Source organism: Salvia hispanica, chromosome 5, assembly GCF_023119035.1.
Source record: "Salvia hispanica cultivar TCC Black 2014 chromosome 5, UniMelb_Shisp_WGS_1.0, whole genome shotgun sequence".
Taxonomy (NCBI): Eukaryota; Viridiplantae; Streptophyta; class Magnoliopsida; order Lamiales; family Lamiaceae; genus Salvia; species Salvia hispanica.
The window spans coordinates 30,178,202-30,191,041 of record NC_062969.1 but is presented as its reverse complement, the minus strand read 5'-3'; the positions used below and the strand labels follow the sequence as shown (position 1 = coordinate 30,191,041).

Sequence of the window (12,840 nt, the reverse complement as noted above, 5' to 3'; positions counted from 1 at the left end):
CTAAGCAAAAGTAACTTGAAATTAAAAGCTAAACTCAGATCCATGAGCGATAAACAGTTAAACATAATCAACATCAAAGTCGACTCCCAAAAGTGAAGTTCGACGGTGAAAACTAGCAAAAACAGCTGAAATTAAAACAAATGTATCTTCGCCCTCACTGGGACGGTGTTACCAAACTTGAGATCTCTAGAAAGTGCCCCCCTATTACGATTATCCCCCAGAATGTTTCCCAAGTGTGTGTAAAATGTATGAGCTAAGAAGAGTGAAAAACTATATCCATTACGCTGCATGCTCCTCTCTATTTATAGGCGCTTTAGTGGGTCCAGCGAGGTATTGATAATGACTTTGTTGCCCTCAGCTGTAGACTCCCCCGTCACGCCAATTTTCCTTGTAAGACCTGCTCATTTCGTCCTTTTCTTTCGCTAGACCATCTCCTTCCTTACTTCCTTGATCTAGCGATTTTCTTCACACACCTGGCTTAGGAAACGTGTTAGACCCAGCAATTTATAACATTTTTTGCACATTACCGATGCATGAAATTAGCCTTATCAGTTATCAATAAGAAAAACTTACTTGACTGTCATCACCATCAAACAGATTCCAATTAGGCATATAATTTTCCAATTCAATTTTTTTATCTAGAGCACTCATCATTTTTTCGATTGCTGCCAGCCAGTCAGGATTCTGCAGATCCTCGTCATCCAAATTTTGAGCAAGTGTTTCAACTTGATCTTTTGTTTTCATCCGTCTCTTCTCTCTCTTTCCATTAGTCAGCATTATCAACCCCGCTGCAGATGCTACCTTAAAACTATTCATTTCACGTATGTGCTCTGGTGGTGCATGTAACGTAGCAGCAAACTTGAATATTCCATCAGCCAAAAGATTTCCAGCACGATAGACATCAGCAGTAAATTTCCTTGCTTCTATTTCCTCGTTGTGTTGCTGCTTTGTTTCTGCTGAAGTTGAAGGACCGGCCATATCATTCACCTCATCCAAGATTTGTTGCTCTTGCGCTCGGATTAATGCTTTGTCATCATCAACAAGTTGTTGTGGCATTCTGTCATCATAGTAACCCAGCCCAAATCCACCAGCATTGATCTCTAGGGCTTCTCTTGCTTTTAATGCCTCCAACTCCCACATGTTAATTGATGGGAAACGTCGTATATGCATTTTTTTAAAAAAAATTTAAGAAAGTTACACTTACAATAAGGAAAACTATTGGACCAGTGTAGTATCTGCTAGAGGAGTTCAGCCATCTGTTATGCACATCTAACAGAACATTGATGACGTATTCACACCAATTGTATTCATGGATGATTGACAAATCATCCAAGATATGTAGGATCTTTGGGATAACAGGTCCATCTGCTGGGGTCTCTATAAAACAGTATTCCATGAGCACCAAGAACAGTCTCTTGAATTGGTCACCACCATCTACCTCATTCAACATCAGGATGGCAATGTCATCAACATATATATTTTTCCTTGGTTTTTTAAGAGACTTTGCAACGGCTTCCATCCACGACAAATCATGCTTCCGGAGTTTCCGTTCAATACGATTTTTTCCTTTAGGAAGGCCAAGCGTCAGATGCACATCAACTTCGTCGATGTGCCTGCATTCTGTCCCTGGCCCTCCTATAGGTAACCCACAAGCAATGGGATTGAAGTATGATGCAACCCAGAATCCCAGTTTTGGAGGTATGAAATTTAACTTGAAATTCAGAAGTGCCCCAAACCCCAGGTCAATTATATCCCTTTTTTGCTTTCCATTTAGATACTCCATGGTATTTCCAAATATTTCTGGCTTTAATCTGAATAGCAGGGCATTCACACCCTTGTTTAATCTTATCAAAACTACAAAAAAAAAATATTTCAATACTACATTATTATAAATGATGGACTGCAATATAGAACAACAAATACTGCAAGATGATGATGCATTATTCTAAATGATGCACTGCAATGTATAACAAGCAATACAACAATATATACCATTAAATAAAGCAATATAGCATGCAAAACAACAAGATGATGCATTATCCTAAATGGTGCACTGCAATCTATAACAAACAAGACTGCATTATTTTAAATGTTGCACTGCAATGTATAAGAAGTAACACAACAATATGACATAAATTATCTTATTTGTTGGTCCCTCATTTTAACTAGTAGAATGATAAGTATCTAATCATGTCATGATTTAGGTATGAATTATCAATAATTGCTATAACTAATATCACTTGAAACAGAATTTAAAATTAGCAAAAGTTCATTTAATCTATACAGTAATGCTTAGATTTTGAACACTGTTATCTATTTTGTTACTTGCACTAACTCATATATAGACTATTTTTGTCAGACAAAGATCTGTCATATAATCCAAATCAATAGTGTAAATATGCAAAACTGCAAGATCATGATGCATTATTCTAAATGGACCACTGCAATATATAACAAATAAGACTACATTGTTATAAATGACCCATTGCAATATATAACAAGTAATACTGCAAGATTTTTCACAATACCTTCACCTCCCGGTCCTCTTATTTCTGCATTCGTGTTTATTCTTGTGCTTGTTTCAGCTTCCACTTCTTCCTCATTCATATTTTCATGATTACTTCTAGTTTCAGCTTCACTTGTATCCCCTCTAGATTCTTCCTCTTCCACCTGTGATATTGTTCTTTTTCTTGTCATTTAAATTTGTCTTTACACTGCATTAAACCAATAACATCCAAATCATCCACAAAATGAATCATGCAGTAACATAACCCTTTTTATACATTAATACAAGCAAATCACTAACTAAGCAAATCACCAAATCAGCAATTCACTTCGAGTACAACAATACTTAATCCAATAGACAAAAAATCACAATAGTCTGTCACAACATTTCAAAAAACCCTCATACATGGAGCAAATAGCTATAAAATTTCGAAAATCACCAAAAACAGACTAAAACCTCAGATCGAAACATTAAACAAGGCATCAATTGAATGAATAATACACATACATAAATCTGCATTCACAACAATGTAACATTCTGGAAACCTATTTCGTTCAACCCTAAACGGAATCCAATTAACATACCTTCTGAACTGTTTTCACCGATTACTTGTTGTAGGCGTTCGGAATTCCAGAAATTAGCCCTAAATCGCGCGATTCACCGTGTAGTCGTGGCTGGAAATTGAAGTTACACGGTATAGGGGCGGAGGCGGTCGGATTTAGAGGCAGAGGCGGAGGCGACGGGATCTAGAGGTGGAGGCGGCGGCGAGATTTTGGAGAATCGGAGATTTTGGAGAGTCGGGGAGAGAGAGAGAAGAGTCGGGGAGAGAGAGAGGCGAATTTGGAGAATGACGGTATTTTTGGGGGTAACCCTAATTTGAATCGGTTTGAAATGACTAAGATGCCCCCGACAGCAATTCGGTATACACTAGACAGCAATCTCAATTCTGTTCACGAAATTAAATCTTGAGCGTTGGATTTCCGGATCTAAGGGTGGATATTGGTGGTATGATGTTATTTTAACTATAGTAGCATTAAACTCCTTTTTCCCCTTTAGATACTATTTCCTTCTTAATCACATCCTTTAGATTAGTATGATGGATGGACTAGATGAAGCCTCACAAAATCATCCCGTGTTGCATTATTAGGTTCATTCTGTGCATTATATGGGTAAAATTGTAAAACAGCCATGAATTAAAACGGCAGGAGCGAGATTTAAGCAATCCTTCCATATGCTCACTCTCTCTCTCACTCCAAACGTCTCTTCCCATCAGCCCACGATTCTCAAATCGTCTCCCCCATTTCAAACTAGGAAAAACCCTAGCCGCTACTCAAATTGAAGAGACACCACCACTCCCGCCGATTTTTCGCCGTGAAAGCACCGCCGGTCGACGATTCATAGTTCTAATGTGATTCCTTCGCCGCGCGATGATAGATTTACAGTCGACAACAAGGCGGGTTTCAAAAGTTCCGATTTTTGGTAAGAGACACTTCTAATCGTCAATTTTCGTCATTAAAACAGTGACGATTTTTTCACACATTTGGTCGACACATTTAATGATTCAATTTTTCGTAATACCCACTGTTAATCGCCTATTTTCACCGCCGACACACAACCTAATCGTCGATTATTGATAGGGTTCATTTTTTCGTAATACCCACTGTTAATCGCCTATTTTTTCGTAATACCCACTGTAAATCGTAAAATCGTGTTCATTTTTTATAGGGTTCTGTCCATTATTGAAGTTTGTAGTGAATGACTGGTTTCCAATTGTGTATTGGGCGATTTGGTAGATGAAATCGTATCTGGGTTAATTTTTGGTTTCTCTTGCATTTGCCTTTATATTCATTCGTGCATTATTTGATGCAATGTGTACATTATTGTAAATAGTGGTGTGCATTAATTTTTTGTTTGAATCTACATTAGTCGGTTTGATAAAATGCCTTAAAATTGAGTGAAATTTGTATTCATATTTGCATTATTTGTTGCCATTTGTACATTATTGTAGGGAGTGGTGTAAATTATTGTATGGAGTGGTGTACATTATGTTTTTTGTTTTACTTTAAATGCTTCGGTTTTATAAAAGGTCAATGGTTGATAGAATGTAATATTCATTGGTGCATTATTTGCTTACTTTTGTACATTATACAGTTAGTATTGTGCATTAATGCGATACATTATTGATTTTCGGGCAGCGGCGAAGCAGCCTTGGTTAGATATTGACGAAGCGGTGGATGATGTTCTTCCACTTGCGATTGCGCAAAAGTTCAGGGAGAGGTTGGTTGAGCAGCAAAGGTCCTATTGCCTCCCGTCTGATTTCCAAGTGGGAAAAGACTATAAAGGAGGCTACTAGGCCTCTTAGACGGTGCAAGGCTTGCGATGAGATGGGACATCACGACTCTAGAAACTGTCCAATTTTAAAGAGATGGCGAAGGAGAAAGAGCTTCATAAGGGCAAGAGGAAATCTTGATGTATCTTGTACCTAAAAACATTATTAGTTCTAGTTTTCGGTTTAGTCTTAGTTATCATTTCGTTTCGAATGTGTTATTAATCCTACCACTGTCAACAATTTATGCATAATAATTATACATTTTTAGTCTGTTAATGTACATTATTAGTAACGAAGTTGTACATTATTGTCTACAAGCACTTAACTTTCTGTACTTAAATAAAGGGAGTAATGCACAGAAAATCATTATTAATGCAAGACTATTGTTCGATAATGCACGTTAACAAAGTAATGGAATAATGGTACAAATAAAGGGAGTAATGCACAGACAATCATTATTAATGCAAGGCTATTGTTCGATAATGCACGTTAACAAAGTAATGGAATAATGGTATAAAAAAAGGGAGTAATGCACAGAAAATCATTATTAATGCAAGGCTATTATTCGATAATGCACATTAACTCCCGAAAAATGCAAATTTATTATGCATAAAATGTTCACAGCGCTAGAAATAATAAAACTAAGACAACGAAACAAATAATAAAACTGAATACAAGACGAAAACTAATTTTTTAGGTACAAAACACATCAAGCTTTCCTTTTGCCTTTACTAAACTCTTTCTCCTTCGTCATCTCTTTAAGCATTGGACAGTTTCTAGAGTCGTGATGTCCCAACTCATCGCACACCTTACAACGTCTAAGAGGCCTACTAGCCTCCTTTACAGCCTTTTCTCTCTTTGAAATCAGTTGGCTCGCGGAGCTGCTAGCATGACCCTTGGTCTTTACAACATCCGGAGGATGGACCTCTACTACTTCAGGCCTTGGCATTCCATAAAACTCTTCAATCATGCGCCTCTTTTCAAAGGCCGACGTTGGAGGAGTTCCAGCTTGAAGAGAATTAACAAGTTCTTCCAAACCACCTACGAATGCACGAAGCACGTCAATGTCCGTCTCAAACCGTCGAATAAAACCGTAGAAAAGCGATATCCCTTGATTTGAAACAGTATAACAAACACTATACATAAATAAAAGCATATCAGAATTTATTTTCATTATATGATATCAACCATACATTACATATAAGAAAGAATGCATTATACACTGTTATTCGTACATTATATAAATCCAAAATTACAACACAGCAGAGGCGAGAAAAAAAAATAAACACTAAACCCTAATACATGAGACTTGTCGCCTAAGCAAAATACTAAACCACATCCACCAATTACTGCTAAAGCCTACTGGACTAACTTCTTCCATTGTTGAACAACACGAATTCGATAATATGGCACGATACGAGGCTGCTCCAATCCAGAAAAGACTACTATTCGTACATCATAACACAGCAGCCGAGAAAATAAAATAAACACTAAACCCTAAACCACATCCACCAATTACCGGTAAAGCCTACTGGATAGTTTCAAGTTACATAAACCTTCTTCCATTGTTAACGTCAATTATGAAACTAGTACCAATTAACAGATACAGAAAATCAAAAAGGGTTGCGTTAATATGTGTGATATGGAAATTAATGAAACGTTGATACAATAATCAAATACTTTTCGACAAATTTACCTTCTTCCATAGTTGAATCATAAGCTTCGTCCATTGTTGAAGAACCACCTTCTTCCATTGTAGTAAAGATAATCTTCCCGGAACTCTCCAAAAAATAATTCTACAAGTTTCGCACGATCGCACTATTTGTTAAGACCAGAATTTTCGAGAATGAAGAACGATGAAAGATTAATCGCTGCAAGATGAAAGAGAATGGAGAATGGAGAACGATGAAAGAGAAGAGACAATTCTGTACTATGAATGAAAAAAACCGCTGCAAGATATTGTGAGGGAGAGAATCATGGACTTACCATAACCGACGTCAATGCATATCCCCTAAACGCCCTTCTATAATTTTTTAATGAATAAAAATGATTAAATCAGGAACTAATTTCAGCCTTTAGATCTTAATAATGGATGGGGGAGATTAAAAAGGAAAAAGCACAAAAGATGGGAAAAGTATATGAATACATCCCTATATATATATATATATATATATATATATATATTCTTTTAGGGAGTGATCAATTGTTAACTCATCATTTAATTCCTAACTACAACTAATTTAAGGTCATAGGATTTTAGAAAACGTGTGGTTTGACGACGGAACATATGCATGTAGGATATCGTTGGAATCCTTATAAAATTATCTGTAATTTGATGTATGTTATATGAATTTAAAGTTTTGAGATTTCTTTTAAAAGTTAGTTATAACTAATTTTGTAGTTAATTGACATTAATATCCCTATTCATATTTTTTGTGCATAATAATACTCCAGGGTTGAATGATAGTAATAACCCTTGAATAATCTTCACCTTTAATTTAAAAATCTAAAATCTAATGGCTATCCTTTAGTTGTAGTTAACAATTTAGGAGTGAGTTAGCAATATAACACACCCTTATTCTTTTATATAATATGTATTCCCTCCGTTCCATATTAGATGGCACACTTTATTATGATTTTTAGCCATTTCATTCTCTAATAACAAGATATACGAGTTGCAATTATTTACATAGCACATGCCCTCCACAATTTAGCTCTCAACTTTCACTATCAGAATAACAATGATTCAACTCCACAAATCAAGCACACCAACCAAACTAACAATTTTTCTCATTTTTCTCATGAGTAAGACCAAAATAACCAACCATCTTCTTGGATTGGACAGAACCCAGCTGCCCAAAAACAAATTTGAGTTGAATTCCAGCAAGGAATAGCCGTCTCTCTCCTCATCAGCGGACAAAAACAAGCTCAGAGTCCGGGAATTGACTCCAGATTGTACTTTTCAGAAGATGTGGTTCCATTCTCTTGGTTCTCAAGCCCGTCTGGCTTTTTCATAGCATCCAGAGTTTGTAGATATGAGTAAGACGCGCTTCGGCCTGCTGGAGGCCCGGGATTGCTAATCCTGCTGGCAAGGAATCGACGAATCAGCCCCCTCAGGAAAGGAGCCATCGTATCTGGTTCTTGCTCCAGGTAATACATTATTCCACCCATACATGCGCAGAACAAAGCCACCTGCAAAGTTGAGATACAGATTAAGTATATTTGAATGCAAAACTCTTGATTTTGGACTTGGAAGTGCACTACAGTAGTCATTTGACAATATTTCACCTAGGATACAGTGCATAACGACAAACATGGAGGCATTAGTAAGGGCTCAAATGGTAATCTAGTCTAGGCATAATTCTCTTAACTAAAATTAGTTCTGTAAGATAAATTCGCACATATTATGTGACAAGTCATTATTTCTCTGAAAACCCTAAAAGCTGAGTATATTTCAAGTAGAAGCTCTGCAGTGCAGCACCTAGTACTTGGCAATATATAATGCAAGAAGATTAAGGTAAGAGATAGTGATGGTGCAACAGTGTACGTCATACTCCACGTAAGGAACATTAAAATTACCTCAGCATTCTTGATATCTGGAAGCAAACGACGATTCACCAAAATGTACCACAATGATTCTCCAGCTCTTGGAAGAACGTACAAGGCTAGTTCCCCACGTCTAGCTTTCTTCTCCAATAATACAGACAGGGCGGATAGCCCTCCAGCAAGCCAATAAACTAACTTGTGGTCCTTCAATGCCACTTTTCTATGCAAACATATTACTCCCTTTTTTGCACAGGAGATTAAATCAGTACAATTATGATTGGATGTAAGAGCTTATAAACTTAGCCAGAAAAAGAACCACCTGAAAGATACCAACAAAGGCGGACAAGAATGAAGTTGAACGAACAGCATTTGTAACAGCAGTCCGGCAGGTACGAACTGGAGCATCCATGAACTGGGGGATGAAAATAACGATAAAATATATATTAACCAACCTAAAACTTCACTCAACTGTATGAAGTAAAAAAAATTATTCTGTGAACTGTTGCTGAATCTTGCAAGTCCTTTGCTACATTGATCACTTCACACTTCAGTAATGCTTAATTTATTAAAACAATGTAATTAAGAGGGTTGCAGAAGTAAAATCATCAAATAACTTATAGAAGTACCTTTTGCAGACGCAGAACAACAAACGGGACAAATGTCAAAGAGAAATACAAGGGAAATGTTTTCCTAAAAGTAGCCTTTGCAGCATTCGCATTGTGAACTAAGCATGATTTTGTATCAGGATGAATGACCGAGCAAGGAATAAGTTCAGGAAACTTATCCAACTTCACATCACTGGATGTCCTGCCAGACAGGTAAGCAGCTAGTGATGCAACGTCTACTGGGGAGCCTCTACAGCACTCCCTTACAGCCTTGTATACTGGAGCTGCAACAGGGCCTGTTTTCTGAATGAAATCTTGATATGATTTTGGCAAGCTCTCAGGGCGCATAACAAAGGAGTACATAACCTGAGAAGCTCTTATAATTAGAGGAAATACAATATTAGTAAAGCAACTAAAAGCAATCCTTTACGAAGTTCATAAACTACCAGTTCCATGTCTTAGGAATAATCTCTGTCCAAAGACTGCATGTGAGACAATTATGTAATGCTCAACGCACACACAAAGAAGCAGTAAGTCAGATGTGTGGTCTGTAAATTACCTGCGCACAAGCTATTGCAAAGAGTAGAGTGTCCCCATGGTTCCAATGACTTCCCCATAAGTGGAATTTGTTTTTAGATTTAGCCGAGTTATAGGCACACTGTTCAAACAATTAAAATAAATTAGAGTGGATGGAAATAGAAGTAATAGGACCTCATACATTAGGCCAAAACTGGGAAATGAGATACAGGGTACTTGTACCTGAGCAAGCCTAGCCAAAAGATATAAAGCAAGTGTGCGCCTTCTGCTGGAATCATCTAATGCTAGAATAGACAAACCAGATACTGCACCTGCTAAAATTCTGTTCCATCATCACCTTTAACAAAGTCATCTAAATGGAATTGGATAAGTCATGCAGTAAAAAACCAATCTGAATAATGATGTAGCAGACTTATACTTGAAATCAATTCAAGTATAACAGGAACACTGTTGATGGACCACATCAGATCATGACAAGCAAAACTTATGAAACATTAAAAAAAGACTGAATGATTTTTTATTAACTTACGCATTTAATGGTGTTTCCTTCTTCCTCGTCTTTCTGAGCAAACACCTCAAAGCATGGTAGGAGCCGGTGAATCCCCCAAAAAGCAAGCCGATTCGACATGCTTCTTCTCTCACTATAAGGTCTTTCTCTGATACGAGTTGCTGCAATTATATTCATGGTTGAATAAAAAATTAATAAACTCTTGAATCAGAAATTTTACTAATAATGGATTCCATCAAACATGCATACAGACCAAAGTAAAGAGGATCAGGGGCAGGGGCCAAGGTTGGTCATCAATAACAAGACTATTTGCTGTTTTTCTTAACATACTATCTAGAAGTTGCGTAGCATTTCTTAAGAGGGGTGAGTACATGTGTGTAATCATCTAAAATTGTAAGAATTGTTAACCATGTTTTACTATCTTTTTAACTCATTTGTAATCATAAGAGGAACACAAATGCTTAACTTGGAAAATAAATAAAAACAATTGTATGAGAAAGAAAAAGATGATAGCACAGTATGAACAACATTTATCAGGCTTAGAAGTTCGAAACATCAAAGTGGGAGCAAGTGAGGAGAGGAGAAATAGTGACAGATCCAAGACACCAAAAATACAAATTAATAGATATTATCGTTTCAAATCCATCTCCAAGATCCCTATCCCTGTTCTCATGTTTTTAATGGATAAAGCCTTCCAACGTGGATTGGATATAGTCTCCAAAATTCATCTCCCGAAATCCCTATCAAACTACCATTTGCTGGTAAAGTATATACTACTAGCTAATGGTACTTTACTTGACCACAACATATCCAATCCACATTGGAAGGCTTTATCCATTAAAAACATGAGCAATCCAACTTGAACCAATTGACATAGTTTGACTAGACTATTACAAACTATAGGCTATAAGTAAATAATAACAAAATAAAGAAGTGAAGAGATAGATCATACAAAGGTGAAATCAGCTGAACCAGCTATTAGCCAAATAAAATGGTATGATTATGCTCGACCTTTTGTTATGTCAAGAAAGTAAACATCAAAAGCCTGACTTCCACTCTTATCTGTCTCTAAGTCCACTTAGACCACAGAGAAAAGATTGAAGTAGTAACATTAAATTGCCACGATTATTTCATGGGTATCAGATATCTCTAACATATCTTTAGTTACAAAATACATGTACGGATTAGGAAACATAAAAGAAATTAATCCTTAAGCATGACATGCACATGTTGAGTTAGATTGTACTGAATATGAATTGGGTAGTGTTTGAACTAGAACACCCTAACCAACAGGAAATCAAGACAAGAAAACAAGAAGTTGCTGCAGTGAATATTGAAATTAAGGGAACGATAGTTCAAACTTTGTAATTCTGAAAGACAAACTGCTAGAACTTCTAGGACTATATATTTTGCCAGCTATAACGAGGCTCAGCAAGATAGACATCAAACGAACTAAAGCATAAAGTAACCGGATCACTACTAAAAAAATCCCCATCCATCAAAAGACCCATAGAGTGATGATACGCATCAAAAGCATTTTCCTTGCTATATAATTCTACCCCGTAGGCTTTTCGAAATTCTCATCAATTTTCCAATCATCCTGATATAACATGTATTCTACTGAATCTTTTTCATTCTAATATAGCTGCAGTTCCAGCAGTGAACTTGGAAACCTTCAAAAATTCATCGATGAATAAATGAAACTGAATAGCGATCGCACCAATTCCCCCAAACTACCTAGATAAAATAATTTAATTCCATAGCAACCCCCCGCATAATCCAACCACAAAATCAGTCGTGATCTGAAATTCAAATACTACCTTGATATCAAGGAGAGAGGAATAGGACTTGAGGCGAGCGAGCTTGAAGGCGCGGAGGAGAATCCCGATACCGACGCGAATCCCGTAAGAGAGCAGGAAGGTCTGGCACAGGTTGCCGACGGCATGCGCGACGCAGGACTCGTCGGCGTGATCGCAGGGGGGGTGGAGATCGCCCGGTGGGCCCCGCTGGCCGTGCTGTATCTCCTGGAGTGCTTCCTTCAGCAGGCGCTCCGCATCCCGCAGCCGGCGCTCGGCTTCGTCGGGCTGCTGCGGCGGCTTGGAGGTGCGCATTTTGGGGCAGGATAGGGCGGTTTCAGCATCTACGACTGTAGCCTTTTTTATTGTTTTCGATTTGCGTGCGCAATTGCAAATGGAGAATTATTAAATTCTATTGTGAGTGAGTTAATTGATTATAAAATTCTGCCACTGCCACTGCCGCAGAAATGGCGTCATGGATTCTCATCATCGGGCCATTTCTGTAATCGGGTCGGGTTGATTTGTTGTGAAGGGAAGGCGATACCACCAATACACAGTATTGGTCCGCGTGTACGACTTCGAAATCCAAACGACGTCGCTTTTCTGTCGCTCTATTATCAATTTCATACCCCTCCCCTCCGTCCCACTTTAGAAGTCTCGATTTACCATTTTTGGATGTCCCACTTTAGGAGCCCGGCTGGAATATTCCATAAATGTTATTAGGCCTCACATTCCACTAACATTTTTCCACTCACATTTTATTATAAAATTAATATAAAATAGTACTTCATCCGTTTCTTCATAGTTGAGACATTTTACCATTTCGGAAAGTTTCTTCATAGTTGAGTCGTTTCTTTATATGGTAACTTTTTCCTCTTTCTTACTTTACTCTCTCTTACTTTATTCTCTCTACTTTATTCACTTTATACTTTATTCGCTCTACCTTTTCCTCTCTCTTACTTTTATATCTATTTATTTAACACACCCAACATTCATTTCTAAAACTCCGTGCC

General features: G+C 37.4%; 1 protein-coding gene across 1 annotated transcript; it reads right to left on the bottom strand.

Annotated features, from left to right (window-relative positions):
• Window positions 1–7,465: 7,465 nt before the first annotated feature.
• LOC125190264 lies at window positions 7,466–12,271 on the bottom strand. Its single transcript, XM_048087521.1, has 8 exons — window positions 11,852–12,271; window positions 10,053–10,192; window positions 9,746–9,845; window positions 9,546–9,644; window positions 9,008–9,352; window positions 8,701–8,793; window positions 8,415–8,621; window positions 7,466–8,027 (listed from the first exon to the last, which is right to left on the bottom strand). Exons 1-8 carry the CDS (start codon window positions 12,140–12,142, stop codon window positions 7,764–7,766), a joined length of 1,539 nt encoding a protein of 512 aa, XP_047943478.1. The 5' UTR covers window positions 12,143–12,271; the 3' UTR covers window positions 7,466–7,763.
• Window positions 12,272–12,840: the final 569 nt, after the last annotated feature.